At 43.6% G+C, this 23,620-nt stretch overlaps 1 protein-coding gene across 1 annotated transcript in view; it reads right to left on the reverse strand.

Moving 5' to 3' along the window:
* Positions 1–20,111, reverse strand: part of CRTAP (cartilage associated protein) — a 36,026-nt gene extending 15,915 nt beyond the window's left edge. Inside the window, exons 1-3 of the mRNA XM_082348701.1 lie at positions 19,099–20,111; positions 13,306–13,455; positions 5,218–5,389 (exon numbers count right to left, since the gene is read on the reverse strand). Coding sequence (XP_082204827.1) covers positions 5,218–5,389; positions 13,306–13,455; positions 19,099–19,569 — 793 coding nt within the window. The 5' untranslated portion in view covers positions 19,570–20,111. The remainder of the gene's footprint in view (positions 1–5,217; positions 5,390–13,305; positions 13,456–19,098) is intronic.
* Positions 20,112–23,620: the final 3,509 nt, after the last annotated feature.

Here is a 23,620-nt window from a genome sequence, read left to right on the forward strand (position 1 = left end):
CCTATTCTGTATGAAAGAAGCAGACACAAAAATAAAGGGAAAGTAGTTTTTTTTTTTTTTCTTTTTTTTTTTTTTTGGCCGCATTACGCAGCATGTGGGATTTTAGTTCCCCGACCAGGGATCAAACCCCCGCCCAGTGCAGTGGAAGCGCGAAGTCTTAACCACTGGACCACCAGGGAAATCCCTAGGGAAAGTAGTTTTATATTCACACAACCTTTATAGAAAAAAATGATTCAGGCAAGAATTCTCAGCAGTGTGCTAAATCAGTGGGGGCAGGGTGGGGAGGAGGGCAGAGTTTGATGGACAGCAAGTTGTCCTAGTCTGGAAGCACCTGTCCACAAATTATTAATTTAAAAAGGAAAAACAGTAATTATATCGTGGAGAAACTGGGAAGCACCTCAACCAAATGTTTAAAACTTAATGTCACCACTTCCCTGGTCGGGGAAGTAAGATCCCACATGCCGCGGGGCAACTAAGCCCGTGCGCCACAACTACTGAGCTCGCGCACCTCAACAAGAGAGCCCGTGTGCTGCAACTACAGAGCCCACACGCTCTAGAGCCCGGGTGCCACAACTAGAGAGAGAAAACCCGCACGCCACAACTAGAGAGAAGCCCGCGTGCCACAACGAAGAGCCCGCTCCACAACGAAAGATCCTGCATTCCTCAACGAAGATCCCGTGTGCTACAACTAAGACCTGACGCCGCCAAAACAAAAAAGAAATATGACACATAAATAGGAAATGTGATCCTGGACAAGATCTTGAACCAGGGGAAAAAGTTGCTAGACAGGACATTATTGTGACAATTGACAAAATTGGAATATGGACTGTAGATTGGATAAAAGTATTGTATTGATGTTGGGACTTCCCTGGCAGGCCAGTGGTTAGGGCTCCAAGCTTCCACTGCAGGGTGCCCAGGTTCGATCCCTGGTCGGGGAACTAAGATCCCACATGCCATACGGCCAAAAAAAAGTATTGTATCGATGTTAAGTTGCCTGAATTTAATAACTATCCTGTGGATATGTAGAGAATATTGTTCTTAGGAAATACACTGAAGGATTATGGGGTAAAGCGTCGTGATGTCCGCAACCTACTCTCAAAATGTCCTGAAATAAAAATAACTATATACACACATATACAGAGAGAATGATAGTAAATATGCACAAGGTCAAAAATTGGTGAATCTGGGTAAGGAGTATGTGAGAGTTCTTTGTACTACTTTTGGAACTTCTCTACAGTTTTGAAATTACAGTTGACCCTTGAAAAACACGGGTTTGAATTGCACAGGTCCACTTACATGCAGATTTTTTTCAATAGTAAATACTACTGTACCATACAATTCTCGGTTGGTTGAATCCCTGGATGTAGAACCACGAATTTGGAGGAATTATGGATACAGAGGAACAAAGGACATGGTGGACAAACTATTAAGTCATACTCGGATCTCCAACAGCACTGAGGGTCAGTGCCCCTCACAAGCTTAGTTGCCCTGCAGCATGTGGGATCTTATTTCCCTGACCAGGGATCGAACCCGCATCCCCTGCATTGGAAGGCGGATTCTTTACCACCGGACCACCAGGGAAGTCCTGGTGATATTAATTTTTAAGCATTTGGTTAAGGTGCTTTCCAGTGTTCAAGGGTCAACTGTATTTTAAAATAAAACTAAAAAAATCCCTAAATATCTATCTATCTAAGGTATATCAAAGAAACGAATAAAGAAAGGTTACCTTTGGGGGTGAGTGAGATGAATAGGAGAGATGTGGATGGAAGCAAGATTTCTCTGAGTGTGATTTTTTTAAATAGTTTTCACTCAAACATATGAATATTCTATATATTCAAAAAAAAAAACTAAACAATAAAAAGGAAAAATCAAGCAAGCCTCCAGATTAAAAACACACTAAAATAAACCTAGATTTATATCCAATTGGTACCACACAGAGAAAAGAACAGATCACAGTAACTGAATATTCTTAGTGGGATACAGTGTAAGGCAGCACAGTCTAATAGAAATACAATGTGAGCCACATATGTAATTGTTAATTTTCTAGTGCAACATTAAAAAAAAAACTAAAAAGAAACAAGTGATATTAATAACATATTTTTTAACCCAGAAATGTCCAAAATATTATCATTTCAACATGTAATCAATATAAAAAAATTGTTAATGAGATATTCATTATCCTTTTTTTTGTACTAATTCTGCAAAATCCAGTATCTACATCATACTCAGAGCACATCTCAGATGGGACCAGTCACCATTCAAGTGTTCAGTAGCCACGATCAGTTGGTGGCTACCGTGCTGGACGGCACAGATCTAAGGACTAAAAGAACTTCAAAGATGTCGCAAAGGTCACTCAGAAGTTTTATTGTTAATATTTATATTGGTGTGATACATTTGAAACCATATTATGTTCATTGTAAGTAAAGCAAATAAATAAATATTCTACATTATAGAGAAGTAAGATTTTCACTGTAAGAAAAAAGTATACAAATAAAAAGTGAAAGAGGGAATTCCCCAGTGGTTCAGTGGTTAGGACTCCTCACTTTCAGTGCTGAGGGCGTGGGTTCAATCCCTGGTCAGGAAACTAAGATACCCCAAGCCGCGTGGAGGGGTTAAAAAAAAAAAAAAAAAAAAAATTGGGCTTAAAAAAAAAAAATACAGAGCACAGAGGACTACGGGATACAACCAGCAAAATCCAGACTGTGGGAATCTCTATAGGACAAACAACACAGTTTCTGCAATAACAAGGAGAAAAAAAAGAATTGGCAGGAGGATTTATAGATTAAGAGATTTAAAAGATAACCAGGGGCTGGGCTTTCCCTGGTGGCGCAGTGGTTAAGAATCCGCCTGCCAATGCAGGGGAAACGGGTTTGAGCCCTGGTCCAGGAAGATCCCACATGCCATGGAGCAACTAAGCTCGTGCGCCACAACTACTGAAGCCCACGTGCCTACAGCCCATGCTCCTCAGCAAGAGAAGCCACTGCAATGAGAAGCCCGCACACTGCAACGAAGAGCAGCCCCTGCTCGCCGCAACTAGAGAAAGCCCACGCGAAGCAACGAAGACCCAACACAGCCAAAAATAAATAAATAAATAATAATTTTTAAAAAATTAAAAAGATAAAAACCAATTTGCTAGAATATGGATGAACCTTGAGGACATTATGCTAAGTGAAACAGGCCAGTCATAAGAGGACTAATACTGTATGATTCTGCTTATATGAGGTACCCAGAGTAATCAAATTCATAGAGACAGAAAGAAGAAAGGTGGTTGCTAGGGACTGGGAAGGAGGAGGATGGGGAGTTAGTGTTTAATGGGTACAGAGTTTCAGTTTGGGAAGATGAAAAAGTTCTGGAGATGGATGGTGGTGATGGCTGCACAACAATGTGAATATACTTACTGCCATGGAACTGTACACTTACACACGGTTAAAATAGTAAAGTTTTGTTCAAAATAAAAATTTAAGAAGATAACCAAATGCAATGTGTGGGACTTATTTTGAACCTGATTCAAACCAATAAATTGGGAATTCCCTGGCAGTCCAGTGGTTAGGACTCCACACTTTCACTGTTGGGGGCCCGGGTTCAATCCCTGGTCGGGTAACTAAGATCCCACAAGTCGCGCAGTGGGACCAAAAAGAAAAAAAGAAAGAAAGAAAGAAAGAAAACACACAAAAAACCCAACAAATTGTAAATTTAAGGAACACACATTTATGACATTTCTGAGATGACTGGGACACTGGATATTTGATGATGAGATCAAGGAACTGTTGTTAAAATTCTTTCAGGTGTAATGGTTCGGTGGTTGAAAAAAAAAGAGTTCTTATCTTTTAGAGGTACCTACTGAAACATTACAAATGAAGTGACACAACATCTGGGATGTGCTTCAAAATAACATGAGGGACTTCCCTGGTGGTCCAGTGGTTAAGACTCCGAGCTCCTGATGCAGGCGGCCCGGATTCGATCCCTGGTCAGGGAACTAAATCCCACATGCTGCAGCGAAGATCCCGCATGCCACAACTAAGACCTGGCACAGCCAAATAAATAAATAAATATTTTTTAAAAATAATAATAATAATATGAGAGGTAAGTGGGTGGGAATTAGGTGACACCCAGTTGACCTTGAGTTGACAACAGTGAAGCTGCGTCATGGTGACATGGGGTTTCTTTACACTCTTCTATTTTTTGTATATGTTTGAAATTTTCCACAATAAAAAGGTTTTGTTAAGAGAAATAAAGGTACTCTGTGGAAAAAGAGATCCATGAGCAAAAAAGTGATGTGGAAAAAGAGATCCATGAGCAAAAAAGTGATTAAAAAACAAAAACAAAAACCGTACTGGATTCAATAACTGTAAAAGAGCTGCCTACCCCAGGGTTTCTGGGAGCCATTAACCATCACAGCACACAGAGACTCCAAGAGGCAGACGGTGCTCAGGCCAATCTCAGACCTATCTGACCTGGGTCCCCTTCCTGCAAGGTGCAGTTTGGATGTCCCAAACCACTTAGGGACATCTCTTGGCCATTTCCCATTCTCTGAAGCATCGCTGCCCACTACTGGTTAAGGAGAAACCCTAGGGCTATTTATGTGTTTTCAATTTTTCTTCTTTCTTTTTTTTTTTTTTTTTTTGGCCGCACCGTGAGGCATGTGGGAATCTTAGTTCCCCGACCGGCGATTGAACCCACGACCCCTGCAGTGAAAGCACAGAGTCGTAACCGCTGGACCACCAGGGAAGTCCTCAATTTTCTTCATTCTTTCCTGTGCTTTCTAAACTTCCTATAATAAGCATGAATTATTTTATAGTCAGAAAATTTTTTTCCCGAAAGTTATCTTAGTGATGACTAATTAGAGGTTCATTATACTCTTCATTTTATCTTGATGTGTGCTGAAAAATTGCCATAATCAAAGTTATCTCCCTAAGGTGAGGCATGAGTTGCTTTGGGGCCCATTTTTATTTTTCCAAAAGCCCATGGGAATCTGTAATCAAGTAGGGCTGATGAGGCAGACCTTCTCTGCTGGCCTGTATCTAGACACCATACTCACTGTTTCTCCAGAAGCTCCCACCAAATCAGAGGCTGATCTATACATGTGTCAGCCACCCCAGTTACCCTCTCTTATTTAAGCTCAAAAGTTCCTCAGAGGCCACTCAAGTACCTAGAAGGCATGTAGAACCCACAGGGGCAGCTATGCCATTTATGTCGAGGACACAACCCACCACTAACCTGCTATGGAAAGATAGAAATCCTTGAAGTCCTTGATCTCCCGGGAGCCCTCGCAGGCAGCGAGACACTCATAAAAGGCCTTGAAAAAGTCAGGAAGGGCCAGCTCCATGTCCGTGATGCATGTCCTCCAGTTCTCACCATTGTACCCCCGCACGGCTCGGATGAACAGGCTCTGGAATCATCAGAAAGTCTACAAATAATAAATGCTGGAGAGGGTGTGGAGAAAAGGGAATCCTCCTACACTGTCGGTGGGAATGTAAATTTGTACAGCCACTATGGAGAACAGTAATGAGGTTCCTCAGAAAACTAAAACTAGAGCTACCATATGACCCAGCAACCCCACTCCTGGGCATATATCCAGAGAAAACTCTAATTCAAAAAGATACATGCACCCCTATGTTCATAGCAGCACTATTTACAATAGCCAAGACATGGAAGCAACCTAAGTGTCCATCAACAGGTCGCATGGATAAAGAAGATGGAATATTACTCAGCCATAAAAAAGAGTGAAATAATGCCATTTGCAGCAACATAGATGGACCTAGAGATTATCATACTAAGTGAAGTAAGCCAGACAGAGAAAGACAAATACCATATGATATCACTTATATGTGGAATCTAAAAAATGATGCAAATGAACTTGTATACAAAACAGAAATAGACTCACAAAGTAGGAAAACAAACTTATGGTTACCAAAGGGGAAAGGGGTAGGGTAGGGATAAACTGGGAATTTGGGATTAACAGATACACACTACTATATATAAAATAGATAAGCAACAAGGACCTACTGTATAGCACAGGGAACTATATTTAATAGCTTGTAACAACCTATAATAGAAAAGAATCTGAAAAATAATACATATATATATATATATTCTATGTGTAATTGAATCACTCTGCTATACATCTGAAATACTGTAAATCCACTATACTTCAATTAAAAAAACAAGCAAACAAACAAACAAACAAAAAGCAGCTCTGGAAAGCAGAGAGAAGCCAAGGAAGGTCCAGACATGAAGGGAGAGAGATCTGTCCTCCTGAAAGGAATCAGACCATCGTCAAGCTCTACTCTCATTAGCTCTGGAGAAACCATGCTCACTCTTAATTACAAATAGTAAACCAATCAGTAACTTACCTATATCTAGATTTTTCTACCCTGTTCACAGTGGTACACTTATTTTATTTAATTCAAAAAGTAGCAGGTGCAATCCACCAGAGGGCAGACAGCAGAAGCAAGAAGAACTACAATCCTGCAGCCTGTGGAACGAAAACCACATTCACAGAAAGATAGACAAAATGAAAAGGCAGAGGACTATGCACCAGATAAAGGAACAAGATAAAACCTCAGAAAAACAATTAAATGAAGTGGAGATAGGCAACATTCCAGAAAAAGAATTCAGAATAATGATAGTGAAGATGATCCAGGACTTCAGAAAAAGAACGGAGACTGGACTTCCCTGGTGGCGCAGTGGTTAAGAATCCACCTGCCAATGCAGGGGACATGGGTTCGAGCCCTGGTCCAGGAAGATCCCACATGCTGTGGAGCAACTAAGCCAGTGAGCCACAACTACTGAGCCTGCGTGCCACAACTACTGAAGCCCACGCGCCTAGAGCCCAGGCTCCGCAACAAGAGAAGCCACTGCAGTGAGAAGCCCGCGCACCACAACGAAGAGTAGCCCCCACTCGCAGCAACTAGAGAAAGCCCATGCAGCAAGGAAGACCCAATGCAGACAAAAATAAAATAAATAATAAATAAATAAATTTTAACAAACAAACAAACAAACAAAAAAGAATGGAGACAAAGATCAAGAAGATGTAAGAAATGTTTAACAAAAACCTAGAAGAATTAAAGAACAAACAGATGAACAATACAATAACTGAAATGAAAAATACACTAGAAGGAATCAATAGCAGAATAACTGAGGCAGAAGAACGGATAAGTGACGTGGAAGACAGAATGGTGGAATTCACTGCTGCAGAACAGAATAAAGAAAAGAGAATGAAAAGAAATGAAGACAGCCTAAGAGACCTCTGGGACAACATTAAACGCACCAACATTCACGTTATAGGGATCCCAGAAGGAGAAGAGAGAGAGAAAGGACCTGAGAAAATGTTTGAAAAGATTATAGTTGAAAACTTCCTTAACATGGGAAAGGAAATAGCCACCCAAGTCCAGGAAGCACAGAGAGCCCCAGGCAGGATAAACCCAGGGAGAAACATGCCAAGACACATAGTAACCAAACTGACAAAAGGTAAAGACAAAGAAAAGTTATTAAAGGCAACAAGGGAAAAATGACAAATAACATTCAAGGAAACTCCCATAATGTTAACAGCTGATTTCTCAGCAGAAACTCTATAAGCCAGAAGGGAGTGACATGATATATTTAAAGTGATGAAAGGGAAGAACCTACAACCAAGATTACTCTACCCGGCAAGGATCTCATTTAGATTTGATGGAGAAATCAAAAGCTTTACAGACAAGTAAAAGCTAAGAGAATTCAGCACCACCAAACCAGCACTACAACAAATGCTAAAGGAACTTCTCTAAGTGGGAAACACAAGAGAAGAAAAGGACCTATGAAAACAAACCCAAAACAATTAAGAAAATGGTAATAGGAACATACATATTGATAATTACCTTAAATGTGAATGGATTAAATGCTCCAGTCAAAAGACACAGGCTCGCTGAATGGATACAAAAACAAGACCCATATATATGCTGTCTACAAGAGACCCACTTCAGACTTAAGGACACATACAGACTGAAAGTGAGGGGATGGAAAAAGATATTCCATGCAAATGGAAATCAAAAGAAAGCTGGAGTAGCAATACTCATCTCAGATAAAATAGACTTTAAAATAAAGAATGTTACAAGAGAGAAAGAAGGACACTACATAATGATCAAGGGATCAATCCAATAAGAAGATATACTTAAAAAACTACAAATAGAACTAATATACGACCCAGCAATCCCACTACTGGGCATATACCCTGAGAAAACCATAGGTCAAAAAGAGTCATGTACCAAAATGTTCATTGCAGCTCTATTTACAATAGCCAGGACATGGAAGCAACCTAAATGTCCATCGACAGATGAATGGATAAAGAAGATGTGGCACATATATACAATGGAATATTACTCAGCCATAAAAAGAAATGAAATGGAGGTATTTGTAATGAGGTGGATGGAGTTAGAGTCTGTCATACAGAGTGAAGTAAGTCAGAAAGAGAAAAACAAATACAGTATGCTAACACATATACACGGAATCTAAGGAAAAAAAAAAAAAAAAGGCCATGAAGAACCTAGTGGCAAGACGGGAATAAAGACACAGACCTACTAGAGAAGGGACTTGAGGATATGGGGAGGGGGTGGGGTGAGATGTGACAGGGTAAGAGAGTGTCATGGACATATATACACTACCAAATGTAAAATAGATAACTAGTGGGAAGCAGCCGCATAGCACAGGGAGATCAGCTCGGTGCTTTGTGACCACCTAGAGGGGTGGGATGGGGAGGGTGGGAGGGAGGGAGATGCAAGAGGGAAGAGAAATGGGAACATATTGTATATGTATAACTGATTCACTTTGTTATAAAGCAGAAGCTAACACACCATTGTAAGGCAATTATACTTCAATAAAGATGTTTAAAAAAAAAAAAAAAAAAAAAGAAGATATAACAATTATAAATATATATGCACCCAACATAGGAGCACCTCAACACATAAGGCAAATGCTAACAGCTATAAAAGAGGAAATCGACAGTAACACAATAATTGCGGGGGACTTTAACACCTCACTTACACCAGTGGACAGATCATCCAGAGAGAAAATTAATAAGGAAACACAAGCTTTAAATGACACAATAGACCAGATAGATTTAATTGATATTTATAGGACATTCCATCCGAAAACAGCAGATTACACTTTCTTCTCAAGTGCACACGGGACATTCTCCAGGATAGATCACATCTTGGGTCACACATCAAGCCTCGGTAAACTTAAGAAAATTGAAATCATATCAAGCATCTTTTCCAACCACAATGCTATGAGATTAGAAATAAATTACAGGGGAAGAAATGTAAAAAACACAAACACATGGAGGCTAAACAGTATGTTACTAAATAACCAAGAGATCACTGAAGAAACCAAAGAGGAAATCAAAAAATACCTAGAGACAAATGACAATTAAAACACAACGATCCAAAACCTATGGGATGTTTCTAGCAATACAATCCTACCTTAAGAAACATGAAAAATCTCAAATAAACAATCTAACCTTACACCTAAAGGAACTAGATAAAGAAGAACAAACAAAACCAAAGTTAGTTGAAGGAAAGAAATCATAAAGATCACAGCAGAAATAAATGAAATAGAAACAAAGAAAACAATAGCAAAGATCAATAAAACTAAAAGCTGGTTCTTTGAGAAGATAAATGAGATTGATAAACCTTTAGCCAGACTCATCAAGAAAAAGAGGGAGAGGACTCAAATCAATAAAATCAGAAATGAAAAAGAAGTTACAATGGACACAGTAGAAATACAAAGCATCATAAGAGACTACTACAAGCAACTCTATGCCAATAAAATAGACAAGCTGGAAGAAATGGACAAATTCTTAGAAAGATATAACCTTCCAAGACTGAACCAGGAAGAAATAGAAAATATGAACAGACCAATCACAAGTTACGAAATTGAAATTGTGATTAAAAATCTTCAAACAAACAAAAGTCCAGGACCAGATGGCTTCACAGGTGAATTCTATCAAACATTTAGAGAAGAGCTAACACCCCATCCTTCTCAAACTCTTCCAAAAAATTGCAGAGGAAGGAAGACTCCCAAGCTCATTCCACGAGGCCACCATCACCCTGATACAAAAACCAGACAAAGATACTACAAAAAAAGAAAATTACAGACCAATATCACTGATGAATACAGATGCAAAAATCCCCAACAAAATACTAGCAGACAGAATCCAACAACACATTAAAAGGATCATACAACATGATCAAGTGGGATTTATCCCAGGGATGCAAGGATTCTTCAATATATGCAAATCAATCAATGTGATACACCATATTAACAAACTGAAGAATAAAAACCATATGATCATCTCAATAGATGCAGAAAAAGCTTTTGAAAAAATTCAACACCCATTTATGATAAAAACTCTCCAGAAAGTGGGCATAGAGGGAACCTACCTCAACATAATAAAGGCCATATACGACAAACCCACCGCAAACATCATTCTCAATGGTGAAAAACTGAAAGCATTTCCTCTAAGATCAGGAACAAGACAAGATGTCCACTCTCGCCACTATTATTCAACATAGTTTTGGAAGTCGTAGCCATGGCAATCAGAGAAGAAAAAGAAATAAAAGGAATACAAATTGGAAAAGAAGAAGTAAAACTGTCACTGTTTGCAGGTGACATGATACTACACATAGAGAATCCTAAAGATGCCACCAGAAAACTACTAGAGCTAATCAATGAATTTGGTAAAGTTGCAGGATACAAAATTAATGCACAGAAATCTGTTGCATTCCTATACACTAATGATGAAAAATCAGAAAGAGAAACTAAGGAAACAATCTCATTCACCACTGCAACAAAAAGAATAAAATACCTCGGAATAAACCTACCTAAAGAGGTAAAACACCTGTACTCAGAAAACTATAAGACACTGATGAAAGAAATCAAAGATGACACAAACAGATGGAGAGATATACCATGTTCTCTCTTTCATTCAGATTATTTTCAAATCACTATTTAGTATTGTGTGTCTTATCTTAATTAAAAAAAAAAAGTAACAGGCACTTGATAATAAAATCAAGTTTGAATAAAGGAAAAAGAGAAAACTCTAGTGACAGAAACCAGAGCAGTGGCTGTCAGGAGTCAGGGGGTGGGGCAAAGCCTGGACTGCACAGGGGTACCAGGGAACTTTTTAGGGGAGAAGAAAACATTCTACATCATGATTGTGGTGGTACCTTTGACAAAACTCATCGAATTACACACTTAAAATTAGTAAATAAGTTTTAAATAAATTATACCTCAGTAAAGCTGATTCTAAAAATCGATTCAAGGAAAAGATAAAGCTTAAGCAAGTGTCAGATACCCCTCCTCCTAACAGTGAAGTATGAACTAGCAGTGCCATACATCAGTATAAGTTCCTGGGGAGGGCAGCCGCGTGCCAGATAGTGGAAACGTCAAGGACTTTCTGCTAACTGTTGCCTGGAGCAGGTAAAAGAAATGACTAGGGCTGAGGAAGCAGCCTGGTTTCACAGGAAATAAGTAGAGATCTTGGACGCGTGCGGAAACCTGCTAAATTGGAGGGGCCAAGATAGGCCTTGAAATACGCATGGGGCTCTCTATTTGTAGCTTTGTTTTCAGTTGCTCTGGAATGGGGGTATTTGAGGGTCACCCCTGGGACCTGAAATTTTCACCCAACTTAAGGCCTCAGGTTAAGAAGGTGGGTCTCCTTATACCTCCTGGGCAGGCAGTATCCCCTGGAAACAAGACAGGCAGAGAGCTGAAGGGGCTTTGCCTGGAGATTGGGTAAAAGAGCAGCAACACCAGGCCGCTGGCTCTGCAGAAATGGCAGGGCGCAGCAGCAAGAAAGCCCTGCAGAGAGAGGAAGCCCCTGGGCACGGTGGGGATGGTGGGGAGGGGGGAGCCCGCCACACCCAGCAGGACTCCAAAGAGGGCAAGAAGGGTGCAGCTGCTTGCAGTGAAGCCCAGTGCACTGGCCGCATGCGCTCCGCTCTGCTCCCCAAACCCTACCCAAAAAATGACAGGGAAGGAAGTAAAAAGACTTCAGTCCTTTTATGGGAGAACGGGAAAGGAGCAAGCAGCAGACAAGAGATTTCAACAACTTTTGGAAAGGCAAAAAAACCGAATTATCAGAGAGGAGGGACCTCAGAGCAGGTGAGCTATACACTCGTAGGCACCTGCAGGCACCAGGGACCACGGAGGCTGGCACAAGGCATGGGACAGAAAGCAGGGCTGAAAGTCTGAACAGAGCTGTTGGAACCCTGGGTTCCCCCACCAGCGCCCACCTGCTCACCTAAGGGACCACACTTCCCAAAGCCACTCCTTGCCAGAGACTGGTGGTCTATTCTAGAGACTCTACCCATAAAGGCTGAGCGGCCAGGGAGCAGGCATAGCAGAGCCAAGTCGAGGCATGGGCTGAAAACCAGGAAGCAGGTAAGGTCTCTGACTCAGCTTTGAGACCCCCATCCCTCTCCCCAGACTGGCTCTCAGACACCAGTAGAGAAGCACGGACACCCCACCAGCCCTGCAGAAGGCTGGAGAATTCTTCCCTGGAAAACCGAAGGGCTCCAGGAAAGAGACTTCGCCCACTACGTTTGAGGGTCACCACCCGTGAAAAAGTGAGCCTGAGATCTGGTCCCACGATAGGAAACCCTGGAGTCAGACCTTAGGATCTAACGGCTCCCATGGGTACTTTCAACACATCCCTCTGTTTTCAACCCTGCCCACCCTCCACTGGTACCCACACCTCCAGAGCCCGAGCTCGACAGGGCCGGACAACAGTAAGTGCTCAAAGGGCTTAGATTCTTCCTCTTCTGATTGTCCTCATTCATTCTCATCAGAATTCCCCTCTGCAGATGCAGAGACTTAAGTAGCCTCCAATCTGTCAAGTCAGTCCTCCTAGCGCCTCTATTCCCTTTGCAACTTAAGATATAAAGTTGTGTGTGTGTGTGTATAAATATATATGTTTCCTAGCTTCATCAGAAATGGAGAATTATATTTCTGTTTCTCCTATTCTTGGTGATTTTCAGATGATTTCCAAGACACGTCTTTATTCTACCATCTTATTCTACCATCACATGACCATATTTCTAAAATGTAGCATTTAAAAAAAAGTGGCTTTAAAATCATCACGGAAAGTAAAATTGCATTCTTAAATGGATCAACTAGGTGTTAAAAAGGCAATCATTTCTATTGGCATAATATTCATTAAATGTCATCAAAAATCACTAGCGGTCCTTTGATGTCAATAGATGTTCACTGAGATACGCTTCTTTGACAACTCGCATTGCAACTAACCACTGTGTAAAAATGCAAATATACCTCATACGACTTGGTTTCCAAGTCTTTAATGTAGTCCTCGGCATCGGGCAGGCTCTTGTAATAAGCCATGTTTCTCTTCATCATTTCATCATCAGGATGCTTCAGTAGAAAGGTGTGAGCAGCTGCAATGGCTTTTGGAAGATTATTTGCCTAAAGTACAAAGAAGAAAGAGAAAAGCTACTCAATGGGTGGTGAGCGTGAACATCTGTTCAGTCCTTTGGCAACTTTGTGTTTCTACACAATGTTGGAAGCTAAGGGTTCAGTGATTTCCAAGGCCCAGCAAGACCTGGTCCAGCCACTCTGGAAGAGTGTTCATTCCCTGCAGGTGAGTAGATGGCCTCTGTGTGCCTGTCCCGATCTACGCCCTGCAGTCTCCACCCTACCCTGCCCTGCCCAGGAGGCTGGTGTACAGGCTGTCACAGCGGACTCCCTTGCCCCCTAGCTTCCAGTGGGTTCATCAATGAGGAGCTCCAACAGGAGCCCAACAGAAACCCAACAGGAGACTGAAGGAAGGGAAGAGAATAAGGCTGGGCCGTTAGTGTCCTGGCTGTCTCACTGCAAGGTTGCTCCCTTGACTGAAGGTCACAGCCCCTCTCAAAGGGGGCCTCTCCTTCCGGTATCTCTCCTTCTGGCTTCCAGCAATTGGTCTCTCCCTTGCCCCTTCTGGCCTGGGCGGGGGAGTGTCACACCTCACTGTCACTAGCCCTTGTAAATAACTGCTTTATTAAATGTTCCTCCAATTACCCAGTATGACTATATCACATCTTTTCTGCCAGAACCTTGACAGATGTATCAGTACTTTCCCGAGTCTCTCACAGAATCTCCGCTTCACTGTTCTCAGTGACTCCCACCACCTCCTCACTTACTCATCCATTCACTCAGCAAATACTTGTTGCAAGCCTCCTACATGCCAGGCACTGTTCTAGGAAATGGGTCTGTAACAATGAGCAAGACAGGGGGAAAGAATCCCTGCCTTTACGTACTGGACATGCAGGTGAGCCCCCCGTATTCCCGTAACCTTGATCAAGAGACTCTTTTTTTTTGGTGGGGGGACGTGCCTCCTTATGACCTGTTTATTTCAAGTAATTGACCCAACCTGTACCAAATGGATTCATTTCCTCTCTCTCTCCTCTATCTATACATATAGATACACACACAAACACACACACACACACACATCATATACATGGGTCTACAGGTGAATACTTGCAGATAGACATGTTGACATGTAACTTTACTATTTCATGGATATATGTGTACTAATATATTTTATACACTATATAATATATAATGTAATATATGTAATACATTATATTTAAAATGTATATAATTATTTTTGTAAATAAGTTCATTTGTATCTTTTTTCTTAGATTCTGCATATAAGCAATATCATACGATATTTCTCTTTGTCTGACTTACTTCACTCAGTATGACAATCTCTAGGTGCATCCATGTTGCTGCAAATGGCATTATTTCATTCTTTTTTATGGCTGAGTAATATTCCATTGTATATATGTACCACATCTTCTTTATCCATTCATCTGTCAATGGACATTTAGGTTGCTTCCCTGTCACAGCTATTGTAAACAATGCTGCAATGAACATTGAGGTGCATGCATCCTTTTGGACCATGTTTTTCTCCAGATATATGCCCAGGAGTGGGTTTGCTGGGTCATATGGTAGCTCTATTTTTGGTTTTTTAAGGAACCTCCATACTGTTCTCCACAGTGGCTCTACCAATTTACATTCCCACTAACAGTATAGGAGGGCTCCCTTCTCTCCACACCCTCTCCAGCATTTACTGTTTGTGAATTTTTTGATGATAGCATCTTTTGTGTCATCCTGTGTTCTGTCTCCCTGCTTTTCACACCTCTTTGTGGTCTCAGCTAATGTGTCTGTCTCCCCCTCCAGACTCTGAGCCTTGAAGGACCCAGCAGTGTCATTCATGTCTGCACTCCTGGTGCCTGGTACAGTTCCTGGGACAAAGCAGGACTTGGTAAGTACCAGTGATTTGGATGTAACATCACCACTGCATAATATTTTCATGAAATTAATTCATGTTTCCCTCTATTTTCCCCTCTCTCTCTTCTCCCCATTAGGTGGTGGTCAGCTGATTCTGAGTTTCACTGCCTCATGGGAGGTAGCTGTCTGGTCAGGACACAGAAACATGACAAAAGCCCCTGTACTCTTGAGAGAACTTGGCAAGTATGGGAAGAGGAGGAAATCGGGAGAGGGAGCTGCAGGAAGAAGCTAACTGGGCTGGAAGAAGAAGAGGGAGGAAGAGGAATCCTCTAGGCCAGAAGAAAGTCCCCCTTCGGGTCTGCAGGGGCAGCAAGGTCTGTGGCCCTTGACCTTCAGGTTTGGCACCTGCAGGCAGAGCCCAGGAGAGCATAAGTCCTTAGAGAGGAATGGGATGCTCTGGGGGCGGGAGGCTCAAGAGGTGGGCAGCCGAGGACAGGGACACTTCCCTGTGTGGACACGCGAGCAGCAAACAGAGGGCCCCCCGCGATGTCCTGGCTCCTCGGTCCCCTGGTATCACAGCACAACCTGGTGGGGGGGGAGGAGGCCCCCGGATCTCGTGCACAGAGACTCCTTCAGCCAATCCAGAGGGACACTTGGGGGCAAGAATTAGGGAATTCAGTTTGGAGAGAGAAAAATAAAGGGATACTCGGCACACTCTGGATTTCCGAGAATCAAAGGATAGCACATACCTGTGCGAAACTGCCCCAGAATGGGAGCCCAGTCATTTGAAGACAATGGCAGTGGCTGCCCTGGAGGAGTGATGGGTGGTGATAAGGACAGGCTCCCAGAAGTCAGTGCTGATACTTGGGGAATGCCAGGACCTGGAGTGTGACTGCCTTTTTTTTTTTTTGGCTTTGCTGCCGGCTGACTGTGGGATCTTAGCTCATGGACCAGGGATGGAACTCTGGGCGGGTGGGGGGGGGCCGGAAGGGGGATGGGGAAGCACAGAGCCCTAACCACTGGACCACCAGGGAATTCCCAGAACTGCCTTTGAAAGAGTTCTACAGACAGCTTTGTACTCCTGGCTGGAAAAAGGCCAGTCTGGCAGCCAGAAGGAAGGGAAGAGTATGAATGCAGTCCTTTTTAAAGCATCTGCCAATGAAATTAGATTCTCTGATTCTCAGAAGAGCAGTCAGAAAGAGTGGCACAGAGTGGGATTTTTAAGGCCTCTCACTCAGGACCTGAGTTTTACAGAATGGAATCCCTTCCTGAAGGATGATTTTATTCATTTTTAACTCCAGCTCTGTCAGCTGGAGCATGGAGCCACATCTTGACAGCTAAACCTCTGACAGACGCCAGGCAGGTTTTAGAGAAGGAGGGGGTGGGGGAACCTACCCTGCCATGGGCTCCTGAGAGACAGCCACCTGCACGAGAGGCTCCCAGTCACCTGCCAAACCGGCCACCCCTCAACCAGGCGAGGACAGAGTCCAGGTCCAGGCAAAGAGGGGGTAAGCATGCCTGAGAGGCAGCCAGCTCTGTCAGCTCAGAGTTCAACAGTGTCATCAAGGATCTGATAAAGCGCTGGGGCCCACCTGTTCCTCGGCCTGTGGGGAAGATGAGCATTTCATGGAGATGGCGGCCACAGAGAGAACCCACAGCTCATGACACGAACCTAAGTCAGGCTGGGGGCATGAAACCTACCGTGGTTTCAGATCCTGCTAGAGCAGGAAGCACCATCCATCTCCAGTACCTGTCGCCAGCCGTCAGGTGCCAGGTAGAATGAATGTGCCTGTCACCAATTATTTCCTCTCTACCCAGAAACAGAGTTTGAAAATATAAACACCATTATGGAAAAAAAAAAAAAAAAATCAGCCATACAATATCATCACCCCAAATCACTTTTTCAGTGATTTTCAGTTGAAGCAATTAAGGGAAGGTTCTGGTTTATTTATAAAATTCTAAACTTCTCCCTGCCCTGTAAGTGATCTCAAAATACTAAGACGGATGGTATTATACTGACTTTTTTTTTTTTTGGCTGCACCCCGCAGCTTGCAGGATCCTAGTTCCCTGACCTGGGATCGAACCCATGCCCCCTGCAGTGGAAGTGCGGAGCCTCCTTAACCACTGGACCGCCAGGGAATTCCCTATACTGACTTTTTTTTTTTTTTTTTTTTTTTTTTAATTTATTTTTGGCTGTGTTGGGTCTTCGTTTCTGTGCAAGGGCTTTCTCTAGTTGCGGTGAGCGGGGGCCACTCTTCATCGCGGTGCGCGGGCCTCTCACCGTCGCGGCCTCTCTTGTTGCGGAGCACAGGCTCCAGACGCGCAGGCTCAGTAATTGTGGCTCACGGGCTTAGTTGCTCCGCGGCATGTGGGATCTTCCCAGACCAGGGCTCGAACCCGTGTCCCCTGCATTGGCAGGCAGATTCTCAACCACTGCGCCACCAGGGAAGCCCCCTATACTAACTTTTAAGTAAGTGATTGTTACAAGACCTACAAAGGGTTTTGAGAGAAGCTATGAACTTGCTAACCTCTGAGGATGCCAGGATGGAGGAAACCCCTGCCTTCTGGTCACGTTGTAGCACTGCAGTCCCCTCCTCCCTACAGCACTTGTTTCAAAGTCATCTGTATATTAAAGAAATCAGAGCTTCCACTATTCTACAGGTTTAAAAATAAAACGTTTTCCCCTTGATTATGTGACTCAAATTTGGCTCAGACTGTATTTGTATTTTGTAGAGCTGTAAAGCTCTACAAAAAAGAGAGGATTAAACGAGTCCTTTTTAGCGTAAAAAATACCGCTTGTATGAGTCAGTCATCACTTCTGCATTTCATACATTCTGGAAATGTATTAATCTTATCCCCGTTCTATTTTAAAATTGTTTTTTTATTGCCAGGACAAACATTCACAAATCTGATACTTATATAAAACTGTAACCAGGCATAGAAATAACCCAGCTTTTCTCCTATTTAGGGTTTCTGCTATTTTATGGCTCATATGAATGCAACAGACACGCAGCTCCGTTTCAGGGAAATATGAAAAACAGATCTTGCAGCCCAAAGACTGAAAGCAAAGTTTAAAAAATCGTTTTCGGTTAGAGAAAGTAGAAACTGGACTTTGAGAGGTCTCTATTGGCAAAACCCGGTGAAGACCCACCAAGCTAAAACCTGTTTATCCAGTAACAGGGAATTCAGCCCCTCTTAAAACTTGTGGGTCCCCAGAGCAAGGACTTAAAGGATAGAGACTGCAATTTGTGGCTATTTTTAGCCAGCAATCACAGGCAGAATGTAAGCAGCCACAAAAAGAAGGAAGACAACTGTGTTACATTCTAGATGAAGGACAGCCAGCCCAGAGCGCCAGCCCTGATGAATCACAGCGCTCAGCTTCTTCTCCTCCAGGCAGGGAAGTGTCTTCCAAGGAGCCCTGCCCTTTCCTGGCCTTAATTTCCTCTTTAAAAGGGACTGGCCGGCTCCTCAGGTCCTCTTCAGCCCTATTACTGAAAGGCACCACTCACTTGAGAAATGGGATTTTAATGGTGTATACTAAAAAAAGAGTACGTCTTCAAATAACACTGTGCTAGGCGTTCTACGTACGTTCTCCGCCTCAGAACAACACTTCAAGAAAAGTATTTTCATCTCTACTGAAGACGAAGAATAGGGAGAACAGGATTTGAAGGCGTCCTTTGGCAGCGCGGGGTGGGAAAGAACTAAGTCAAGAAAGAGCGGTGGGACGCGGCCCAGGACCGATGGACACAGCCTGGGCCTAGGGGCGGGGCCTAGGCTTGGGGGCGGGGCGGGGCCTAGGCTTGGGGGTGGGGCGGGGCGAGGCGGACTTGCCTTGAAGTAGGCGAACTGCAGGAACTTGTAGGGCTCTCGGCGCTGGAAGTCGGCCAGCACTTCGCGGCTGGGCTGCGACTGGCGGAAGGCCGGTAGGCCCTGCTTGCAGCGTTTGAGGCAGTGCGCGCGGCGCAGCAGGCCCCCGAAGAGGCGCAGCTCCGGGTAGCGCGCGAGGCCGGCGGCGGGCTCGGTCTGCGGCGCCGCGCTGCAGTTGCGGTGGCAGAAGGCCTCGCTGTCGCGTAGCAGGCGGTGCAGCCGCAGGCTGATCTCCAGATAGCCCACGCTCTCCGCCCAGTGCTCGCCGCTGTATTGGTCCAGCGCGTGCCGGTAGGCCGACTCGAGCGGCATCAGCTCGTCCCGAGGGAAGCTGCGGAAGCTGTAGCGCTCGTACTGGGCGCGCCCTGAGCGCAGCGCGCAGCCAGCGCACAGCAGCGCCAGCAGCGCCGCGGCCGCCCGGCGCCCCGGCTCCATCGCTCCCGGCGGAAGGAAGGAAGGAAGGAGGGGTGCGAGAAGGAAAGGAAGCGGGAGGACTGAGCGACGCGGCGAGCCGAATGCTGGGGAGGCGGGGACGCCAGCCTCCGGCCCGCCCCGTCCGGCTGCCCCTCCCCACCCAATCCGGGGGTCCGGGCGAAGCTGCCCGCGCGGAGCGGGTGTCCTGGGGAGAGGCGCTGCCCTCTAGTTCCTGCACGATCTAACCCGTCATCCCGGGCTCCACTGTTCGCTCCTTTATAGAGGGCGGTCTGCAAGCCAGACGCGGCCCTAATGGATCACAGATCAGCGCTGCTTACACTTCAGAATCTCATAGAGGACTTGTGAAAACGCAGATTCCTGGACCGTGACCCCAGAGTTTCTCATTCAGCAAGTCTGGTTGGGATGGGGGTCTGAGGATCTGCGATTCTAACCAGCACTCTGATGAGACTGATCCTGCGGGTCCACGGCCTACACTTTGATGGCACTGCGACGACCTTACGTTTCAATGAGAAAGACAGTGCATTAATAAAATTAATAAGGATGTCAGTGGCGCTTTGTAAACTATTAAGCTAATCAAGTTGGAGATGCACACACCTTATGACTGCCATTCCACTCCTCAGAATACGCTGGAGAGGGAATTCCCTGGCGGTCCAGTGGTTAGCACTTGGCGCTTTCACTACTGAGGGCGCGGGTTCAATCCCTGGTGGGGGAACTAAGATCCCAGGAGCGGTGCGGCCAAAATTTTTTTTAAATTAAAAAAATACCAATAAATAAAAGAATACGCTCGAGAAACTTGTATGTGTGCATCAAAAGATGCGGATAGAGGGGCTTCCCTGTGGTTCAGTGGCTAAGACTCCGCACGCCCAATGCAGGGAGCCTGGGTTCCATCCCTGGTCAGGGAACTAGATCCCATATGCCGCGACTGAGAGTTCACATGCTGCAACTTAAGATCCTGCACGCTGCAACGAAGATCCTGTGGGCCGCAACTAAGAGCCGGTGCAGCCAAATAAATTAATATTTTTAAAAATAAATAAATAATTTACAGAAAAATTAAAAGGATAGTGGAAACAATTCCTGTATAGCCCTCATCCACATTCACAAATTGCTAAGTTATGACACATTTCCTTTCTCTATATTTATCTCTATGTTTTTTTCTGAATCATTTGAGAGTACATTGCATACATGAGGTCACTTACCCCTTAATCTTTTAGCATTGATATGTATGTCCTAAGAACTAAACTACAGACAATGATCAAATTCAGGAAACTTAGCATTGATGGAAGACTAATCTATATTCCCTATTCCTGTTTTGTCAACTGTCCTAATAATGTCTTTTACAGCACTTTATCCCCCTGGTCAGGATGCGGTCCAATATCTGGTGTTGAATCTAGCTCTCTCTTTTACCTAGTGTTCTGGAATCTGAACCTTCAGCTTTTCTTGTCATACCATTGACACTGTATAAGAATACAGGCCGAAACAACAATGAGATCCACTACACACCTATTAGAATGGCCAAAATTCAAAATACTGACAACGCCAAATGCTGACAAGGATGTAGAACAACAGGAACTCTTCATTCATTGCTAGTGGGAATACAAAATGATACAGCCACTTTGGAAGACAGTTTGGCAGTTTCTTACCAAACTAAACATACTCTGCCATACCATCCAGCAATTACATTCATTGGTATTTACTGAAATAAATTGAAAACTTATGTCCACACAGAAACCTGCACACAAATATTTATAGCAGCTTTTTACATAATTGCCAGAACTTGGAAGGAAACAAGATGTCCTTCAATAGACGAATGAATAAATAAACTGTGGTACATCCAGACAATGGAATATTACTCAGCACTAAAAATAAATGAGCTATCAAGCCGCAAAAAAGACATAGAGGAAACAAATACATTTTACTAACTAAAAGAAGCCAATATAAAAAGGCTATATACTGTATGATTCCAACTATATGGCATTCTGGAAAAGGCAAAATTTTGAAGACAGTAAAAGGATCAGTGGCTGCCAGGTGTTGGGGGGAGAGAGGGATAAACAGGCACAGCACAGAGGATTTTTAGGGCAGTGAGACTATTCCGTGTGATACTATAATGGTGGATAAATGTCATTATACATTTGTCAAAACCCACAGACTGTGAAATACCAAGAGTGAACCCTAATGTAAGCCATGGATTTTGGGTGATTATGATGTGTCAAAGTAGCCTCATTGGTTGTACTCAATATACCACTCTGGTATGGGATTCTGATAGCTGGGGAGGCTGTGTGTATGTAGTGGTGGAAGGTATGTGGAAAATCTCTGTACCTTTCACTCAGTCTTGCTGCAAACCTAAAACTGCTTTAAAAATTAAAGTCTATTTTAAAAAAGAACACAGTCCAGTTATTTTATAAAAAGCCCTTCACTGGGGTTTCTCTGATGTTTCCTCATGATTAGATTCAGATTAAGCTCTTTGGACTAGAATACCATCCTTCTCGGCTGTCACAGGAGGAACACACTGTCTTACCTTATCACCTTATCGGTGACATTAATTTTGATTACCTTGTTAAGGTCGTATCCATTTTCTCCACTTCATTTTTTTTCTTTTGTAATTAATAAGTGTTTTGGGTATGATACAGCAGCACAGTTCCTAATAGCAGAAAGCAGAAATAACCTGTCTAAAAACAGAAGAGTGGATTTTTTTTTTTTTTTAAAGAGAGAGGATGTGTGCAGAGGAGAATATTTTACAGCAGAGGATAATAAAAGAATTACAGGTACACATAACAACACAGTTCAACCTTAAAAAGAAAAAAAGAATGATTCCACTTGTCTAAAAGTTTAAAAATATGCTAAAGTACACAAAATATTATTTAGGAATGCAAGTAATACAGTCTTATTTCATACAAACACGCGGGGTAAAACTGTAATGAAAAAGGAGCCATAAACAAAAACTTTGGAGAGTGGTTTCCGGTAAGGTGGAAGGAAGGACATGGAATTGGCAGAGGGTCACAGGAGGGAGAGGGGATGCGAGTGAGTATGGGAACATTCACTGCATCATTTTTTAATGCCATACATATATTTTAAAGATATTATTTTACAGTTCTTTGTTATTTTAAAAACAATTTTTAGGGGAAAAATTGCAATGGTGATGTAAAGAGAATGAAACAAGTGGATGGGATGGGGGAGGGTGGTAGATTGCATGAGGAGGTGATGTCTGAGCAGAGACCTGAATGGGGTCATGGAGGTGGTGGGGGGAGGTGGGAGTGGGGGGAAGCCTGTGGAGAGAGCTGAGCTGGGACGAGAGTTTACCTGGTCCCCTGGAAACTCCTGCCCAATCTGTGACCATCTTGCTTGGGGCTTGATATCCTTAATGTACGGAGAACATGAAAAAGTCAATACCCCAATTCCAAAACAGACACACAAAGGGGCCAATAAACAGAAAAGAGTTCAATCCCACTAACAAGAAGTGTACCCTCTTTTTTTCTTCTCACCTGGCTTCCTCTCTTGTCCTTGACGTCAGGTTAAGTCAACCTGGTGTGGTTAATGGAGAGAAACTGTCATACGTGCACTGTGTCCTCTGCTGAAATATCATCTGGTGTTGGTCACCACTAAGGAGTCAACCTCATTATCTTGGCCCAGCCCCTCCGAGTCCATCAGCTCTATGCCATTTCCAGGGCATTCTGCTTTGAGAGTGGGGTTTGGGAAATCTCTGGGAGCTCCCTGAAGCCCAGGCTACCTCCACATATCACAAGCCGGTGGCCCACAGAAGATGGCTCTGGAGGAGGAGACAAGAAGGGTACAAGAGACAGAGAGAAGGCTACTGTGGCCAGAGTATAAAGAGTGGGGGAGGGACTTCCCTGGCGGTCCAGTGGTTAGGACTCTGTGCTTCCACTTCAGGGGGCCCGGGTTCCATCCCTGGCCTGGGAACTAAGACCCCACAAGCCACACGGCACAGCTCCCCGCCACTAAAAAAAAAGAGTTGGGGAGAGACTGTGGGGCAGCAAAGGTTAACTGGAATTGCCTTTGAGGAGACGGTCGTGGGTGAGCAGGTGGAGGTGGAGGG

The sequence above is a fragment of the Balaenoptera borealis genome (assembly GCF_965194805.1).
Source record: "Balaenoptera borealis genome assembly, chromosome: 12".
Lineage (NCBI taxonomy): Eukaryota > Metazoa > Chordata > Mammalia > Artiodactyla > Balaenopteridae > Balaenoptera > Balaenoptera borealis.